Genomic DNA, 20568 nt, shown 5'->3' with positions numbered 1-20568 from the left:
TTTCTCTCCCTGCAGCGCCCCGGTCAGACCCGCTGACCGGGAGCGCTGCACTGACATTGCTGACGGGGATGCGATTCGCATAGCGGGACGCGCCCGCTCGCGAATCGCATCCCAAGTCACTTACCCGTCCCGGTCCCCTGCTGTCATGTGCTGACGCGCGCGGCTCCGCTCTCTAGGGCGCGCGCGCGCCAGCTCTCTGAGACTTAAAGGGCCAGTGCACCAATGATTGGTGCCTGGCCCAATTAGCTTAATTGGCTTCCACCTGCTCCCTGGCTATATCTGATCACTGCCCCTGCACTCCCCTGCCGGATCTTGTTGCCTTAGTGCCTAGTGAAAGCGTTACTGTGTTTGTCCATACTGTGTACTTGACCCCCTGCTATTGCCTTATTGACTACGATTCTTGCTGCCTGCCCCGACCTTCTGCTACGTCCGACCTTGCTCTTGTCTACTCCCTTGTACCGCGCCTATCTTCAGCAGTCAGAGAGGTTTAGCCGTTGCTAGTGGATACGACCTGGTTGCTACCGCCGCTGCAAGACCATCCCGCTTTGCGGCGGGCTCTGGTGAAAACCAGTAGCAGCTTAGAACCGGTCCACTAGCACGGTCCACGCCTATTCCTCTCTGGCACAGAGGATCCACATCCAGTCTGCCGAATCGTGACAGTAGATCCGGCCATGGATCCCGCTGAGGTTCCCCTGCCAGTTGTCTCTGACCTCTCTACGCTGGTCGCCCAGCAAGCCCGACAGATCGCCCAACAAGATCACCAGCTGTCGTACTTGACCACCATGACACAGCAACTCCAGTCGCAGCTACAGCAGCTTCAGTCACAATTTCAGTCACAGCTACAGCAGCAACAACCATCTCCTCCGCCGGCTCCTGCACCTCTTCCGCAGCGAGTGGCCGCTCCTAGCCTCCGCTTGTCCCTGCCGGACAAATTTGATGGGGACTCTAGACTCTGCCGAGGTTTCCTGTCACAATGTTCCCTACATTTGGAGATGTTGTCGGATCAATTTCCTACTGAACGGTCGAAGGTGGCTTTCGTGGTTAGTCTCCTGTCTGGAAAGGCTTTGGCTTGGGCCACACCGCTCTGGGACTCCGATGACCCTGTCACCGCCACTGTACACTCCTTCTTCTCTGAGGTTCGCAGTGTCTTCGAGGAACCAGCCCGAGCTTCTTCTGCCGAGACTGCCCTGCTGAACCTGGTCCAGGGTAATTCTTCAGTAGGCGAGTACGCCATCCGATTTCGTACTCTCGCTTCCGAATTATCTTGGAACAACGAGGCTCTCTGCGCGACCTTTAAAAAAGGCCTATCCAGTAACATCAAAGATGTGCTGGCCGCACGAGAGATTCCTGCCAGTCTGCATGAACTTATCCATTTGGCCACCCGCATTGACATGCGTTTTTCGGAAAGACACCAGGAAATCCGCCAGGAAAAAGACCTTAATCCCTGGGCACCTCTCTCACGGTATCCCTTGCAGTCTACCCCTGTGCCTCCCGCCGAGGAGCCTATGCAAGTAGATCGGTCTCGCCTGACTATTGAAGAGAGGCCTCGCCGTAGGGATAAGAATCTATGTCTTTACTGCGCTAGTACCGAACATTTCTTGGTGGATTGCCCGATTCGTCCTCCTCGTCTGGAAAATGCTCGCACGCAACCTGCTCATGTGGGCCTGGCGTCTCTGGGTACGGAGTCTGCTTCTCCATGTCTCACTGTGCCCGTACGGATTTCTCCTTCTGCCGACTCTTCCTTCTCTGCCGTGGCCGTCTTGGACTCTGGTTCCTCTGGAAATTTTATTCTGGCCTCTTTGCTTGATAGGTACTGCATCCCGGTGATCCGTCTCATCAAGCCGCTCTACATTGCTTCAGTCAACGGAGTCAAGTTGAACTGCACTGTGCGTTTTCGCACAGTGCCTCTGCTTATGAGCATTGGACCACATCTCGAAAAGATTGAATTCTTGGTTCTGCCCGGCTGCACATCTGAAGTCCTTCTCGGTCTGCCATGGCTCCAGCACCATTCTCCCACCCTTGACTGGACCACCGGGGAGATCGAGAATTGGGGTCCTGCTTGCCGCAAGAAATGCCTCACGCCTGCTCCCGGCCCCGTCTGTCGGGCCTCCGTGTCCCCTCCTGTGCCTGGTCTCCCCAAGGCCTATCTGGACTGTGCCAAGCCTCACCCTCTGCCCTCCCTCCCCATTCCCACTCCTTCTGACCGGTCTGCCCAGGACTTCACTGTCCCCCTGAAGGAGACTCTACAATCGCTCCCAATGTCCTCGTCCCAGGTGGAGCGACATCCCGACAAAAAGAGGGGGAGACCTAAGGGGGGGGTACTGTTACGCTGAGCGCTTCGGGTCCCTGCTCCTCCCCGAAGCGCTCGCGGTGTTTCTCTCCCTGCAGCGCCCCGGTCAGACCCGCTGACCGGGAGCGCTGCACTGACATTGTTGACGGGGATGCGATTCGCATAGCGGGACGCGCCCGCTCGCGAATCGCATCCCAAGTCACTTACCCGTCCCGGTCCCCTGCTGTCATGTGCTGGCGCGCGCGGCTCCGCTCTCTAGGGCGTGCGCGCGCCAGCTCTCTGAGACTTAAAGGGCCAGTGCACCAATGATTGGTGCCTGGCCCAATTAGCTTAATTGGCTTCCACCTGCTCCCTGGCTATATCTGATCACTGCCCCTGCACTCCCCTGCCGGATCTTGTTGCCTTAGTGCCTAGTGAAAGCGTTACTGTGTTTGTCCATACTGTGTACTTGACCCCCTGCTATTGCCTTATTGACTACGATTCTTGCTGCCTGCCCCGACCTTCTGCTACGTCCGACCTTGCTCTTGTCTACTCCCTTGTACCGCGCCTATCTTCAGCAGTCAGAGAGGTTTAGCCGTTGCTAGTGGATACGACCTGGTTGCTACCGCCGCTGCAAGACCATCCCGCTTTGCGGCGGGCTCTGGTGAAAACCAGTAGCAGCTTAGAACCGGTCCACTAGCACGGTCCACGCCTATTCCTCTCTGGCACAGAGGATCCACATCCAGTCTGCCGAATCGTGACACCCCGCCGCTCCAGACCGCGTTCTCACCGCTCCCAATGCTGTCCCAGGGGCTCCCGATGCTGTCCCGCTGCTCCGGCATCTTCTTCGGGATCCTCCGGCTTCTTCCGCATCTTCTCCGGTGTCCGTGCCTCGCTTTCTGGTGACGTTATTACGTTGCTACGCCGGGACAGCGTGCGCAGCGACGTAATAACGACGCCGGAAAGCGAGGCCCAGACCTCGGAGAAGATGCAGAAGACACCGGAGGATCGCGAAGTGGACCCGGAGCAGTGGGGATAGGTAAGTGAACCTGTCCAGGATGCTTAAACTGCTATCCGACAGCAGCTTAAGCATTTTGCGCTGTCGGATAGCAGTTAATGCGATGGCCCGACATATAAAAGCATCGTATGTCGATGCTGACATCGACATGCGATGGCCTCTGAGAGACCATCGTATGTCGATTTGATCATATGTCGGGGCCATCGCATGTCGGGGGGGTTACTGTATACCAATTAGTAATCAATTAGTAATCATTTATTATTTTCTATAGTATTGTTACTAGTACTTCTTATCATTATTATCATAAACTAAACTTTTTCATCAGTGTTAAAGGAAAATTTGCTGCCTAGTGATAATCACTCTGATCAAATGTTTTATATTTGTTGTGTGGTGCAGTACAATCTTTGTGACTTCTTTGGTGGTGCTTGCACCAAAAATTGCAACTTTTTACTAAAGTTGCAATTAATAAATACATGACCACTGCATGATGAAAAGGATAAATGGCTAACTGCAACACAATATTGTAAAGATTTGAAAAGTCACACAAAAGGAGCAAAAAAAAAAACTACTGCGCCAAAACTGCACCAAATACAGACAACAAAACAGCTCTAAATGCAATGCTAAATATCCCCCAGGTCCCTTGTAGGGATACTGACTGACTCATCCAGCTCCAAATGAGTTATGGTAGACATCTTAAAAGTGTCTGTATCATACATGTTCCACAAATATAAGCAATTCTGAAGCTCAAATTACCAACTAAATGCCGCACTTCAATGTATTACTAAAGTTGTTTTTTTTTTTTCTTTCAAATTAGACAAACCAGTCTCTCCATACAGCAACTATACCGGACTCTATCCCACTCTACCTCTGCATCCCGGGGTAAGCTTCAGGTTAAGATAATGAGGCTAGAAAACTTTGGTTACTGTGTCCGTGTTTTGCAAAGTTATTATTACTGAAAGTAATAGGACATCGCCACCTACTGGTAATGATAGGTGCTTAACTATTCCTCTTAAAGAGAAATCCTGCCTAATAATAAAATTACCATGAGGTAAATTAACATGATGTTCTAAATAACCACACCAAATTGGCATCCTTGTTCATAATTGCAAGAATTTGCAACAAAACTACCTGTATGTGGTTTTTGCCACTGCTGGTCTCTGCTTCAAAATGATGTGTGGTTGTACCCTTAGGCACCATAGCACTGTGGTCCAACATACAACACTTCGCATTTGCAATCATGCGAACAAGAGTCCTGTGATGCCCATTTGAATGAAACAGCAGTTAGGGTGTTCACTGCTGCAACCAAATGGGTGATGCAGGACCCTTAAAGGGGTACTCCGGTGGAAAACATTTTTTTTTAAATCAACTGGCGCCAGAATGTTAAACAGATTTGTAAATGATAAAAAAAATCTTTACCCTTCTAGTACTTTTTAGCAGCTGTATGCTACAGAGGATTCTTTTTTGTCTTGTCCACATTGCTCTCTGCTGACACCTGATGCGCATATCAGGAACTGTCCATAGCAGGAGAAAATCCCCATTGCAAACCTATGCTGCTCTGGACAGTTCCTGACATGGACAGAGGTGTCAGCAGAGAGCACTGTGGACAAGACAAAAAATAAATTCAAAAAGAAAAGAATTTCCTCTGTAGCATACAGCTGCTTAAAAGTACTGGAAGGATTAAGATTTTTTAATCGAAGTCATTTACAAATCTGTTTAACTTTCTGGCACCAGTTGATTTAAAAAAAAAATTCCCACTGGAGTACCCCTTTAACGCCCTTTTACACAGGACAATTATTGGACAAATGAATGTTCCTAAGAACACTTGTTCCTGATAGTCGGCCAGTGTAAATGGGCCCGCAAACAGCCGACCAACAAACAAAGTTTGTTTGCTTATTGAATCTTTTATGCGATCATTTTGAATACAGTATCACTATTGGCCACACATGACCCAGTGTAAACAGGTGATGTGCGGCCAACATAGATACATTTAAAGAGTCGTGTGAACAATGAAAATTCACACAAATGGCCAGCCCTTCTGAAGGCAAACTGAAGGCAAAAGTGCTATTCAACAAGATCAATGTTTGTTTTTTGCAGTCTGTTGGTCTAGTGATAAGGACCCTAATTCTTGTGATTGTTGGGAGTCCAAGCAATTGGGCCCAAGTAATCAAACACTCATTACCCATCCTGTCAGCATAACCATGTGATGGTAGATGTCAGGAAGACCCCTTTAAGGATAGGGTCACACTCACTATATTTTGCTGCTGTGTATTTACCTGCCCATTAAAGTCAACAGGTAGCAAAATTTGCTTCTGAAAATACACAGCAAACTATGTAGCAAATGACTGAATGTGTGACCCTACCCTAAGGCTAAACAGCAAACATTCACAAAAGGCAACAGCAATTTACTAATATATATATATTAGGGACTAAATTACTCGCATACCTACACTTATATTACAGATCCATTTATGCCTTGGTAGTAATCTATTGCCTCAAACTATACTTTATACTCTGACTTTATATTGACATTCTTATTTTATGGATTTTATAGAATCCGTAAGAAAAATAATGTTGCCATATTCATGAAAGCACTATTTGATGGCTCACGGAGTGCATAAGGCTCTATAACAGCTTCATACTCTGGGTTCTGCCATGTGTATGAGTAGAGCAGGAGACAGTAGATGCAGAGACATTCATTTCACTGTATCTTCTCCAAAAAGGCAGCTTTTCTATCAACCTTATACTTAAAAGGGTGGATTAGAAAGATATACTGATGGCTATCAGCCTCTCTATATGTACTGAAGACAGTTGCTGTAAATGCTATCTCTTATTACCAGAATAGCTTCTGATGAGTACATTAGGTATAAACACAGTATACGGTAATGGTTATAAATGAAAAAAAATAACACTATATCTAAATTTTCTGTATTTTACTCCGTTCGTAAAAAAAAATTAATTATGAATTTTCCCCTAGGACATGGAAACTGTAAGCCACATACCAGTACATTTACCACGGATTTCAATGGAACCTTGGCGCTACCATCTGTGAACTTTGGATACATTGACAGTAAACACTACGGAGTGACAAGAATGCTGTTCGATGATACAATGCTATACAAGAACCCACGCGGATAAACTTCACAATAGGACTTGTAGGTGTAACAGGACTGAAGAAATACTGCAGGAGGCAGGCAAAATAAATGTCATCACAAGTTCTTCTCTCGTTTCTTTCCAGCGCTATGAATATTCAATAAGACTGCATTACATTTTAATCATTCCTAGTCTGATTTACTGTTTTCATCTTGCCAGATAGTCCCCCTGAGCCTTCATTAACCAACCTGTTAACAATTCAGAAAAACAAATGTTTACTCGTGGCGCACAATGTAGCAAACATCCCGTCAGTTCTGGTCACTAAACTCTTATACTAAAGGGAGGTGTTAAGTTAAATGCACTGGAACTAAATATTCTAATGATGCCAATGAACTAGGACGCCAATGAACTGTCATATGTCAATTATCTAATCGTCTCCTATATGATCCAGTGATATAATAATATCTTGTTAATCAGTTGCCTTTTGATTTAATGTTAAAAGTCTACAATGTATCAGCTGACTTCTTATTTATTTGTCTCGTGGATGAGAGTGATGAGATTTGAGATAAACATTTTTGATTTCAAGGTTTTTCACATACAATGAGTCCTCCACCCTGATATTTGCCAGCCAGTGTAACAATGCTATTATGCCTTAAATTGTCCCTGTCATTTAGAAAACTTTTTGACATTTCAAAAGTTTTAGTTATGACAACTTTTATTGTTTTCAATATAAAACTAACATAGTCAACACAACTATCAGAACAGTATCACATCAGGTAAATCAAGGCCAGAACCTGTAAAACAGTACATACTCAGCTCGAAATTAGGCAACCGTGAGTTGAAAGTGGAACCCAGATGGGGCACAAAAGTCAGATGGATAAGAACATTGCGTAAACAATAATCACTCAGTAATGGGCGGTTAGAACATAAACTCAAACCAAGTCGTAAGTATACAAATTACATCTAGTAGCAGCCATAGTATATTCATAGGGTAGTGTGATATTGGAGGCATAACAAGGGCGGGCACCCTTGGGGTAAGGAGGACAGGTGAGTAAAGGGTAAAAGAAGAAGGAAAGAGGAGAAAGGGGGAGAAGAGAGGGAGGAGGCAAATACAACAGAATGTGGTTAACACTCATATATGACCTACAAAGGAGATACATAATGAGGACTATGCATCCAAACATCCCATTGTCTTAAAAATGTCAAATCTCTATGGTTGGATAAAGCAAAGGTTTGTTCCAACTCACACGTATAATTAACGCAATGAAGGATTTCAGACAGAGTTGGCACTGAGGATGATTTCCATTTGCGAGTTATGCATAATTTAGTTGACATACCCAAGTGAGCTAAAACAGTTTTAACATCAGGTCAGTAACTGTCCAGGTCAATCATTAAAAGTGCAGTATAGGAAGATATTGTAATCGCCATACCCATCATCCTCGAGAGGACTAATTCTAAACCTGTCCAAATAGGTTTGATGAGAGGGCAATCCCATAACACATGTAAGAGCGTACCCACTTCGCCACACTCTCGCCAACATATATCAGAGTAAGACGGGTCTATTATATGCAGCCTGTATGGGTATAGTACCACCTATGCATGGTTTTGAAAATAGCTTCTTGATGAGTAACATTCTTAAAAATGCATGTAATATGTCTGTAGGCTGACCGCCATTGCTCTAACGATATGGTACATTTCAGATCTTTCTCCCACTTAGTCATGTAAGGTAATGTCGTCATGTTGAGTTTGTCATCCAGCAAGTCATAAAAAAAGGAGATACCTCTGTTTGATCCCTCTGAGGAATTTAAGAAACTTAGCAGTCTCGCTGGGAGTTTCAAGTTATCTAGTTTACCAGTTGCTAACAGGCTCCTAATCTGTAGACCCCTATAAAATTCTCTGTGAGGGATCTGGAACCTCTCTCGCAATGAAGGGAAATGAAAGGTATTGTTGTCGTCTAGAAGATACTTGAGTGTAGATGCTCCAGCTATCTTCCATAAGGTCAAATCTAAACCAGGTATGTGCATAGAGAGATAGTCAATGGGTATGGTGTGTTTAGGACAGGTGATAGGGTTCGGAAAAGAATTCCAACTGCGCTTCCATAAACTAATTGAGACTTCTATGGCCGTAAGGGGAGTGTGAGTTAACGGAGCAGCGGTAAGTGGCGCTAAGATTCTAGACTTCAAGGAACATTCTTGACTATATGTTTGTTCTATTCCTACCCACAATTTAGAGTTATTATCAGACCACCAATGACGCATCTGATGCAGAATAGCTGCATGGTAGTAGCCCTCAATATCAGGCCTGATTCAATAGGAATCCCTGCTCTTCTGTTATGGATCATAACTTTCCTAGACACTCGTGAATGACCTGAGGCCCATATGAAGTCATCTAAAATCTTGTTTGTAGAGGTGAAGAAGGACATGGGGATCTTTATAGGGAGAGTGCGAAAGAGATACAACAGTTTAGGGAGTAAGAGCATTTTAAAAGCTGCTAATCTATCGAGCCAAGAGAGCATTTGTTTATTGTAGTGCGCAATGGAAGAGATAAGGGTGGATAAAAGTGGAGGGAAGTTAGCCTGAAAAAGAGAGGAAGATGGGGATGTGAGTCGGATACCTAAATAAGTAATGTGGTGTTTTTGCCAGTCAAGATGAAATGTCGTTTGTAAATCTGAAAGTATTTCTTGGGAAACACCAATCGGAAGGGCTTGTGATTTAGAAACATTTAATTTATAGTAAGAAATAGTACTGAACAGGTCTATGATGTGGAATAGAGCAGACAAGGAGGATGTCGGGTCTGTCAAAGTCAATATCACATCGTCAGCAAACAATGCTAGTTTATGTTCTCGGTTGCCAATGCAGACTCCTTTTATGTCACAATTGGCACGTATAGCATGTGCAAGGGGTTTGATAGTCATAAAAAAAACAAGAGGTTATAGCGGGCATCCCTGTCTTGTGCCGTTCGACAGGGATAATCGATCAGATCTAGCACCATTCGTGAAGACGCTAGCGATAGGGTTGGAGTACAAGGCCTGGATCGGCGTCAGTATAGGGCCCTCAAATCCGAAGGCTTTCAATGCCGCAAATGTATATTGCCAGTTCACCCTGTCGAACGCTTTCTCAGCGCCAAGAGTAAGAAAAATTGTCGGGAGCTGTCTCAATTCACAGTGCTGGAGAATGGAAAGAATCCGTCTAGTATTATCCGGGGCCTGTCTGCCACAAACAAAGCCAACCTGGTTTCTACTTACTAAGTTAGGTAAATAAGAGCTCAAGCACGTAGCCAGGATTTTAGCATTAATTTTGGCGTCACCGTTCAGTAAGGAAATCGGTTGATAATTAAAAGTCAAGTCTGTCAATTTGCCCGGTTTGGGGATAGTTGTGATCAAAGCGTCCAACATATCTGGGGGGAGGGAGCCCTTTGTCATAGCTTCATTAAATACTGTCAAAAGGTAGGGTAAAAGAATGGGTAGAAAACGCTTACAGTATTCATTGGGAAGGCCATCGGGGCCAGGAGTTTTATTAGAGAGAAGAGAACGGACCGCATCTCTAATCTCTTGGTCTCGGATAGGAGTATTAAGGCTGGAGAGAGCGTCAGGAGAAAGCTTAGGAAGGTGAAGAGATGAGAGGAAGGAGTCAATAGAAACTTGGGAGGGTTGAGGGCATTGCGGGTCATTCTTTAGATTATAGAGGTAGTCATAGTAGTCAGGAAAGGCATTTGCAATTTGGCGCGGTGACATCAGAGGTGTGAGAGTTTTAGGGTGTTTAATGAGTGGAATGCGCTGCTTATAGAAAGCGGGCTTCAATTTTTTGGCTAACGGTACCTATTTTGTTGTCATGGAGGTAGTAGGACAATTTGGAACGTTTAAGAGATTTACCATAATTGTGTAACAGTAATGTACGTAAATGTAAGCGTTCGGTTCTCAAATGTAAATCAGTTTCGACAGAGTAATTCGACTTCTGGATGGCCTCCAGTGCAGCTATCTTATTAATAGATTCCAGCAGGGCTAGAGACCTCTGCCTCTTTAATGTGGCCCACATTTGTATGAAAGAGCCTCTAATCACTGCCTTGTGGGCCATGCAGACTGTTAAGGTCTGTACATCATCGGTGTCGTTAAGCTGAAAGTACTCAACCAACGCAGATTCTAGTTTGTCGGAATGAGCGCTATGTGCAATGAGATTGGTATTGGCCCTCCATACAAACTCAGAGCGCTTGGGAATGTCACTGCGCATATCTATTGAGACCAATGCATGGTCTGACCATGTCATCTGACCAATATGGGAGGAGGTCACTCGTTCTATAAGACTCCTAATATAGAAATAGCATCTGTAGATACACCTGGGCGATCATCTGTAGACAGTTGAATGTTCAGGTAGATCCAGGTGAGCCCCCTGGAGAGCGTCCATTCGGGGAGTTCGGAAGGGCAGGTTCCCGCAGACCCCAGCAGCGTAAGGTTTCAAGGCCGTCTTCCTCAGTTTTGATGACATGCATCTTGTTTTGGCGTAGAATCAGTAGTTTTGTCGGGAATCCCCAACGGTAGGGAATCTCCAGCCGCCTCATTTCCTTAGTCAGGGGATTTAGGTCCCGCCGCGCTTGAAGCGTCATATGGAGCTAGCAGAGAGCGTCTTTTTCTGGAATACTGTAGCAATAAGTCTTTCGTCTTGAAAAACGTGTACCGAGCCAAAACATCACGTGGGAGCTCATCTGGCAGAGATTTTGGCTTCGCCACCCTATGAGCCCGATCAATGCTGTATTCAAATAAATGTAAGTTAGGTAAAAAATGCTTAGTCAGCTCCCCAACATATTTGGCCAACTGAGAGTTAGGGATAGACTCAGGTATCCCTCGGAATTTAATGTTATTTCTTCTACTACGATCTTCTACATCGGCTAATTTCACATGCACAGCATCCATAGTAGTGTCCAGAACATTATGAGAATCCACAAGGTCATTATGTGCTTTAGCATAGGACGCCATTTTAGTTTCTACATGGCAGAGATCGAGGATTTAACTGGAATCAGTAGTGAGGAAAAGTCACTATGGATAGAGGATCTTAGCAGTAGCAGCATGTCTTTCAGAGCATTCTCTGTGACCGCTTTATCAGAGGTCTTATATGAGGCAAACATGTCTCCCTCATCAAACTGTTTATCATGGTCATGATCAGTTGCGGAGGCCCACTCACCTCCGTTGTCAGCAGCAAGACGGGGTTTCTGTTTGAGGGGACTCGTCTGAGGGGATGAGGAGAGGAACGCAGGGGGATCCTCAGTGTCACCAGGGGTATCAGAAGAAATCTGCAGCGACAATGGCAGTGTGTCATCCCCATCTCCTTCCACCGCCATGATGGTTTGCACCGGGTTCGAGGAGTCCCATGCCTCAGGGAGTTTGCAGGATAGGGGAGCTCTAGAGGGCTGTGTGGAATCGCCTACCTCTGTGGCCACAGGACCGGACCGGCGCTGAAGCTGAGGGAGGTAGGATCTGCGGTCTCTAGGGGAATCGCGTGCAGCTGCTGGAGGGTCCGCACCATCTTTGCCTAATCTCGCCCGGACTGTCCCGCTGTGAAGAACTGCCGAAGGGGCTTCATATCGCCCGGTGTGTTAGATCTTTTCCTGCCCATAGTATTCATGAGGGACTAAGAGTCCTTCCTGAGTCATTTTCCAGTCGCTGGCAGGGAAAGGAAAGCAGGTATCGAGCTTCTGCTGCGGAGCTGTCCTTCTATGCGGCCATCACAGTACACGGCCAAGCCACGCCCTGACATTTCAAAAGTTTTGATCAGTCGGGGTCTCAGTGCTCAGAGTAGAGCGCTTCATTCCCCAAAATCGCAGTGATCTCTGTCCAGCTTACCACATGTTTATATTTATTTTTATTTACATAGTTTTATTTATTAAATGGGAAAAGGGGGGGGGGGTTGATTTAAAATTTCGTTAGGGAAGGGGTTACATTTATTAACTATTTTTTACACTTTTTTTTTGCAATGTTATAGCCCCCATAGGGGACTATAACCAGCAGTACATTGATTGCAGACACTGATCAATGCTATGCCATAGCATTGCATTGATAGTTGATTGTTTTATCAACGTGTTACAAAGTGCAGGGCATAGGGCAATACAGTGTATAGCAGCATATAGCATTGTTACAAAATGCAGGTATAAACAAGTACAATATACCATACCAATCGGTCTGAGGTGCAGAAGGTATGCTCCAGGATGTCCCCCCACCTCACACTCCGACGCGTTTCGCCAAGCTTCCTCTAGGAGTAATGAGGTGGGGGACATGTGGGAGTATATATAATGCTATTAATTAAAGTTTGGCCAATGTCTAACCTTCAAGGTGGCGCCTTAGGTATATGGCGCTTCCGTCTCCATGCAGCCTCAGCACACACCGCTGGGACCCGCCCGTCGACTTCCGCATTCGGCCGTCGTAAGCGACGTCATGCGCATGCCGAGAGGCGGTGTCCCGACGGCATGAGCCGGGTGCCTCCTTGTGTCCATACAGCTGATCAGGTGGTCCCGATCAGTCCGACTGAGCTGCTGGGAAGGTTTTACTTTCAATTTAGATAAGGCGATCAAGGTCTGAAGGGTTAATACCGGGCATCACCGCGATCAGTGATGTCCAGTATTAGCCGTGGGTCCTGGCCGTTACATCGCGGGAGCTGGCACAGGACGTAAATATATGTCCTGCGTCGTTAAGGAGTTAAAGGAGTAGTATCATGGAATAAAACTTTTAGATTGTGAGGTGTCCGAGCACTGGGGCCCCCCGCAATCTCCTGTATGGAGCTTTGCTCTCCCCTGGAGCAGCGCGTCTCCACCCTCGCCCGAAGTGAGGGCTGCCACGCCCCCTCCATATATCTCTATGGGAGAGCCTTTCGGCTATCTTCAGCTCTCCCATAGAGATATATGGAGGTAGCGTGGTGGGCAAGGCTTCGGGCAGGGGTCATGATGCGCTGCTCCAGGGAAGAGCCGGGGCTCCATACGCTACGCAACGCAATAATGTAAAAGAAGAACGTGTGTGGTACCGCCTTGTGTGTAAATATCTGAACTATGAACTAATGTTAATTAAACCACATAGTCAAAGGTGCAAGCGTAAAAAAAAAACAAAACAAAAAAAACTCCAGAAATGCGTATTTTTGGTCACTTCATGTACTTGACAAAAATAAAAAAAACATGAAAAAAGGTCCCTTCAAAACAAAAATGTTAAAGGAAAACTGTCAGCTTGCTTCCCCCACACACTAACTAGTGGTACTCTGACGTCAGCAGAACAACAAAGATTTTGGCCGGGCGGATGCGGGCACAGTAAGCATCAAACTGATGGGGGAGCAAGCTAAAAGTTTTCCTTTAACAATATAAATTACAGATCACGGTGCAAAAAATGAGCCCAGTTATAGGAGTCAGAAGAGGAGGATTTTAACCCCTTAACGACGAAGGACGTATATGTACGTCCTCCACCGGCTCCCACGATATGCCGCGGAGTCACGCGGTGTCCCCACGTCATATTGGGTCGGTCCCGGCAGCTATCAACGGCCGGGACCCTCGGCTAATACAGGACATCACCGATCACGGTGATGCCCTGTATTAACCCTTCAGACGCGGCAATCAAAGCTGACCGCCACGTCTGAAATGAAAGTGAAAGTAACCCGGCTTCACAGTTGGGCTGTTCGGGACCACCGTGGTGAAATCGCGGTGTCCCGAACAGCTTACAGGACACCGGGAGGGCCCTTACCTGCCTCCTCGGTGTCCGATCGACGAATGACTGCTCCGTGCCTGAGATCCAGGCAGGAGCAGTCAAGCGCCGATAACACTGATCACAGGCGTGTTAATACACGCCAGTGATCAGCATGAAAGATCAGTGTGTGCAGTGTTATAGGTCCCTATGGGAGCTATAACACTGCAAAAAAAAAGTTTTAAAAAAAGTGTTAATAAAGGTCATTTAACCCCTTCCCTAATAAAAGTTTGAATCACCCCCCTTTTCCCATAAAAAAATAAAACAGTGTAAATAAAAATAAACATATGTGGTATTGCCCCGTGCATAAATGTCCGAACTATAAAAATATATCGTTAATTAAACCGCACGGTCAATGGCGTACACGTAAAAAAAATTCAAAAGTCCAAAAAAGCGTATTTTTGGTCACTTTTTATACCATTAAAAATGAATAAAAAGTGATCAAAAAGTCTGATCAAAACAAAAATGGTACCGAGAAAAACTTCCGATCACGGCGCAAAAAATAAGTCCTCATACCGCCCTGTACGTGGAAAAATAAGAAAGTTATAGGGGTCAAAATAGGACATTTTTAAACGTATAAATTTTCCTGTATGTAGTTATGATTTTTTTCCGAAGTACGACAATATCCAACCTATATAAGTAGGGTATCATTTTAACCGTATGGACCTACAGAATAATAATAATGTGTCATTTTTACAGAAATATGCACTGCGTAGAAACGAAAGCCCCAAAAGTTACAAAATGGTGTTTTTTCTTTGATTTTGACACATAATGATTTTTTTCCCCATTTCACCGTGAATTTTTGGGTAAAATTACTAATGTCACTGCAAAGTAGAATTGGTGACGCAAAAAATAAGCCATAATATGGATTTTTTGGTGGAAAATTGAAAGGGATATGATTTTTAAAAGGTAAGGAGGAAAAAACGAAAGTGCAAAAACTGAAAAACCCTGCGTCCTTAAGGGGTTAAAGGGGTTATCCAGGAAAAAACTTTTTTGTATACATCAACTGGCTCCAGAAAGTTAAACCGATTTGTAAATTACTTCTGTTAAAACATCTTAATCCTTTCAGTACTTATGAGCTGCTGAAGTTGAGTTGTTCTTTTCTGTCTAAGTGCTCTCTGTTGACACCTGTCTCAGGAACTGTCCAGAGTAGAAGCAAATCCCCATAGCAAACCTCTTCTACTCTATGCAGTTCCCGAGACAAGCAGAGATGTCAGGAGAGAGCACTGTTGCCAGACAGAAAAGAACAAATCAACTTCAGCAGCTGATAAATATTGGAAGGATTAAGATTTTTTAATAGAAGTAATTTACAAATCTGTTTAACTTTCTGAAGCCAGTTGATATAAAAAAAAAAAAAAAGTTTTTTCCTGGAATACCCCAGCATACAAATTTTTATTCAAAAAGTTTGAATTTTTTTAAAGTAATAAAATTAAACAAAACCTATATAAATTGGTATTGTTGTAATTGCAATCGATAATGTGTCATTGTTACCGAAAGGTGCACTGGGTAGAAATGGAAGCCCCCAAGATTTGCTAAATGGTGTGTTTTTTTTTTTTTTTTATTATTTTGCTCTACAAGTAATTTTTTTGTTTGTTTCACTGTCATTACAAATTTAAATTGGTGACCCAAAAAACGGATGGAAAAATAAAAGTGTTATGTCTATTAGAAGGCGAGGAGGAAAAATCGGAACCTCAAAAAAAAAAAAAATGTCTCGGTCCTCAAAGGGTTAAATACAATTTTACCCCTAAAGGACTCATTGATTTTTTATTTTTGTGTTTTAATTTTTTCCTCCTTGATTTTAACCGCTATAAGTTATTCAATTTTCCAGTTACAGGACCACATCAGGGTTTCTTTTATGTGGGACCAAGTGACTTTGTAATGGCATGACTCATTTTACCACAAAGTCTACGCGGAACAACAAAAATATATAATTTGTTGGCACAAGATTGGAAAAAAAAAATGCTAATTTGCTTCTTTACTACTTAATGATACCCAATTCATATAGGTTGTGCTTTATTTTTCTTCTTAACATTTTTTTTTTCATTTCAAAATAAAAATAAGCATGCCTAAAATTTATTTTCTGTATACCAGGCTGTATAAGGGCTCATTTTGCAATGTGGGCTGAAGTTTTTATCAGTACCATTTGTGTTTGGATGGGATTTTTTTCAGAAAGAAAAAGAAACATGCAAAACAGCGCACACCCATAAATATAAAAAAAAAGTACTCTTTATTAATACATGAATCAAAAAGACAGACAAGATTCTTAAAAACATTTAAAACAGGCCTAAAGCAGCCAAAGCACAAAACAGGGTGAGCTCCCTCAACAAAGGGATCCCCACCCAGGTCACATGCCTATTACAGTACATCAATATCGTCCCTATGTCATACAAATAAGCTACCGCATAACACTAAATTCATCACAACAGCCCATATACAACCTGTATTCTCATGTAGCAAGTAGTGGTGAAGTGACACAGGACGGTTAATGGAGGTGTTACCAGGCAAGTGCCCCCCTAAAGACCCTTTAGGGTCTTTAGGGGGGCACTTGCCTGGTAACACCTCCATTAACCGTCCTGTGTCACTTCACCACTACTTGCTACATGAGAATACAGGTTGTATATGGGCTGTTGTGATGAATTTAGTGTTATGCGGTAGCTTATTTGTATGACATAGGGACGATATTGATGTACTGTAATAGGCATGTGCCCTGGGTGGGGATCCCTTTGTTGAGGGAGCTCACCCTGTTTTGTGCTTTGGCTGCTTTAGGCCTGTTTTAAATGTTTTTAAGAATCTTGTCTGTCTTTTTGATTCATGTATTAATAAAGAGTACTTTTTTTTTATATTTATGGGTGTGCGCTGTTTTGCGTGTTTCTTTTTCTTTCTGGATACTGTATTACATTGATACGTATAGCAACACCCCTTTTCTAATTGATGTGGCTGAGCCTGCTCACATTGTAGTGATTGGATGGGATTTTTTGACCACTTTTAAATTTATTTTTGATATATGAAGTGACCAAAAATCAACAATTTTGGTGTTAGGTATTTTCCTATGTTTACAAAATTCACTGTGAGGTTTCAGTGACGTGAAACATTTTAAAGAATTATTGTACACGAAAAACATACAAAATACACATATCTTGTATTGAACTGTCTTTAAATTGGCACTATCATATCAAGAAGCTTTTCAAATGTCGCAAGCTTTTCAAATTTTTTGCAATATGCTTCTACATTTTTACTATTTAATAGTGAAATTTGTATTGAAAAAACATGCCACTAGGGGTCCCCATACCTAGTGGGAAACTAACAAGTCCCGGCAGTATCACTCTTGTCCATGAGTCATGGACAAGAGATGACTCATGGACAAGGGTGAAGGCTGCACTATTGCCTGATGTGCTCACTCCTGGCCTGTCACTCTACCTGCATCAGCACATGAGCATGGGGTGGGAGGTGAGGAAGGCACAGGGACTGGTCTAGACCACTGTTCTGCGACAGTAGCAAACCAGATTTGCAAGTTTACACTCTCTACTCTCCCGACACACCTCCTCTCTGGTGCCTCTCACTTCCCCTGTCTGTTCTCTGCTCCAATGGTTAGGGTGCATGAAGTACTGTGCAAAGCTGTGGCCTAAGTTGTTGGGACTGCTGCAGGAGAGGACATGTAGGAACACAGAAGGAGGAAGGGCATGGGATGCTGCAGGGCAGGATATACTCACATAAAGGGCCCAGCATCATCCAGAATCACTGCATACAGGGCCCTATATACGTCTCTATATTGACTGGTCTGCAGTATGCAAACAGCTGCAGTCCTAGGTACTGACTGTGAGGAGAGTGCTGCCTGGTAAACATCACACCCTCGCCCAGCACCCAAAGCGTTACCTGTCTATGTGTTCTGCAAAGATGATAGTCAGCATGACCCACCATGATGCAGTCATTACTGGGGTAGGGGGGATCATACGCATGGTTTTCATAGTGCTTTTGGCTGTCTGGGCATGCTGAGAGTTGAGATTTTGAAACAGCTGGAGACACACTGTCTGGAAAACACTAGCATGTGCATCTGTGTAGCCAGTACTCCATCACTTACTGTAAGGATCCATCAAAGTACAATAATTAAAGGATTGCCAGTCTTGCTGTAGGAAGCTGAGTCATGCATATTGAGAGCAAGAGAGGGACACACCCCTCCACAGCGACAGTTTATTGAGCTGGGCTGTGCTGCAAAGCCGAGCCTCCATGAATCCAGCCAGGGACCAATCGCAGCGGTCCCCGGCCGGCGATCGCTGTTATTGGTCCGCCAGTACAGATGGACCAATAGTAGGTATCTGGTGCAGGTCTCCTCATTATCCCTCTCCTCCATCGCTTCAATGTGTGAAGCCATCGGTGGTGAGGGGGGCCCCACCGGAGGAGGCCACCCGCGCGCAGCTCCGATCCTGGGTTAACCCTGTAGACGCTGCAGCACTAAGACCGCAGCATCTATTAGGGCAATGGAGGGAGGGAGCTCCCTCTGTCACTGTTGCTTTCACTTTGCAGACCGCCGGTGGTTGCCAAGGCAACCGGAGGTCTGACAGTGGCCTCTGTTGTAATGGTAACATGAGTGATCAGTGCCTACCTAAGGTAGGGACTGATCTATCCTATGCCTGTCAGTACTGACAGACATAGGCATAAGTCAATGGAGTACAGATATGTACTCCATTGAATTATGTGTATAATAGTAAAAAAAATAAAGTGTGAAAAAAGTGGAAACAATAAAAAAAAGTTAAACAAATGAGAAACAATGTGAAAAAAATATAAAAAAATAATAAAATAAATTATATATGTGTATAATACACCCCCCAAAATAGTCCCCCAAAATACATCAACATGTCCCGCAAAAAAAGTCCTCACACAATTGCGTCTGGGAAAAAATTAAAAAGTTACAGCTCACAGAATGCGGCGACAAACATGATTTAAAAAAAATAAATAAAAAAAAGTTTTTATGCCATAAATAAACTAAAGTATTTTTTAAAAAGTGTATACATTTGGTATCGCCGTAACAGTATCAACCTGCAGTGTAACGTTAACATGTCATTTATACCACATGACGAACAACCTAAAAAATAAAAAAACAGCCACAGAATCAATTTCGTATACCACCTCATAAAAAAATTAAATAAAAAACGATCAGAGTGTCACATGTACCCCAGAATGGTAACAATGAAAGCATCAACTTGTCTCCCAACAATATGTTTGCACCCTAAGGCCCCTGTAATTTTATATGATGCCAACTAAATATTCTAAACTAAAAGGATGCCCCAGAATCCACACAGCACGCCTTCACGCCTGAGGCCTGTGTGAGAGACACGTAGCGCACAAAGGCCACATATGGGATATTTCTAAGTACGTCAGAGTTCGGGGAAAAAAATTTGAGTTTTATTTATTTGTCAACACCTACTGTGTTACAGAAAAAAATGGATTAAAATGAAAAATCTACAAAAAAATAAAATTTTTAAATTCTTCCTCCACTTTGCTTTTATTTCTGTGAAATGCCTAAAGGGTTAATAAACTTCTTTAATGGGTGCAGTTTATAAAATGGGGTGATTTATGGGGGTATCTAAGCTCAATTCCACTTCAGAGATGAACTGGCCCCTAATTTAGCAATTTTCTTGAAAATCTGGAAAGTTGCTACTAAACTTATTAAACCCTCTAACATTCTAAAAAAAAGAATGTTTATGAAATAATGGGAACATAAAGTAGACATTTTGTAGATGTGAATTTATCATTAATTTGGTGCGGCATTACTATTTATCGTACGAGCAGAAAATATAAAATCCAGAAAAATGCAAATTTTTCATTTTGTTTCGCTAAATTTAGCAGTTTTTTTTTTTTTAGAAAAAATTCTTTAAAAAATCTTAATCCTTCCAGTACTTATTAGCTGCTGAATACTACAGAGGGAATTATTTTCTTTTTGGAACAGAGTTCTCTGCTGACAACATGACCACAGTGCTCCCTGCTGACATCTCTGTCCATTTTAGGAACTGTCCAGAGCAGCATATGTTTTCTATGGGGATTTTCTCCTACTCTGGACAGTTCTTAAAATGGACAGAGATGTCAGCAGAGAGCACTGTGCTCGTGATGTCAGCAGATAGCTCTGTGTTCCAAAAAGAAAATAATTCCCTCTGTACTATTCAGCAGCTAATAAGTACTGGAAAGATTAGTATTTTTTTTTAAAGAAGTAATTTACAAATCTGTTTAACTTTCTGGCCCCAGTTGATTTAAAAAAAAATAAAAATAAGTTTTCCACCGGAGCACCCCTTTAACCCCTTAAGGACGTTTTTTTTTTCCGTTTTTGCATTTTGGTTTTTTCTCCTTGCCTTTAAAAAATCATAACAATTTCAATTTTGCACCTAAAAATCCATATGATGGCTTATTTTTTGTGCCACCAATTCTACTTTGTAATGACATCAGTCATTTTGCCCAAAAATCTACGGTGAAACGGAAAAAAAAATCATTGTG

At 43.6% G+C, this 20568-nt stretch overlaps 1 protein-coding gene across 1 annotated transcript in view; it reads left to right on the top strand.

Moving 5' to 3' along the window:
• The window catches only part of LOC130294536 (G-protein coupled receptor family C group 5 member C-like), a 49546-nt gene extending 42641 nt beyond the window's left edge, over positions 1-6905 (top strand). The window contains exons 3-4 of the mRNA XM_056544474.1: positions 4102-4166; positions 6262-6905. Coding sequence (XP_056400449.1) covers positions 4102-4166; positions 6262-6336 — 140 coding nt within the window. The 3' untranslated portion in view covers positions 6337-6905. The remainder of the gene's footprint in view (positions 1-4101; positions 4167-6261) is intronic.
• Positions 6906-20568: the final 13663 nt, after the last annotated feature.

Source organism: Hyla sarda, chromosome 10 (genome assembly GCF_029499605.1).
Source record: "Hyla sarda isolate aHylSar1 chromosome 10, aHylSar1.hap1, whole genome shotgun sequence".
Classification (NCBI taxonomy): Eukaryota; Metazoa; Chordata; class Amphibia; order Anura; family Hylidae; genus Hyla; species Hyla sarda.
This window is presented reverse-complemented; position numbering and strand designations above follow the sequence as displayed.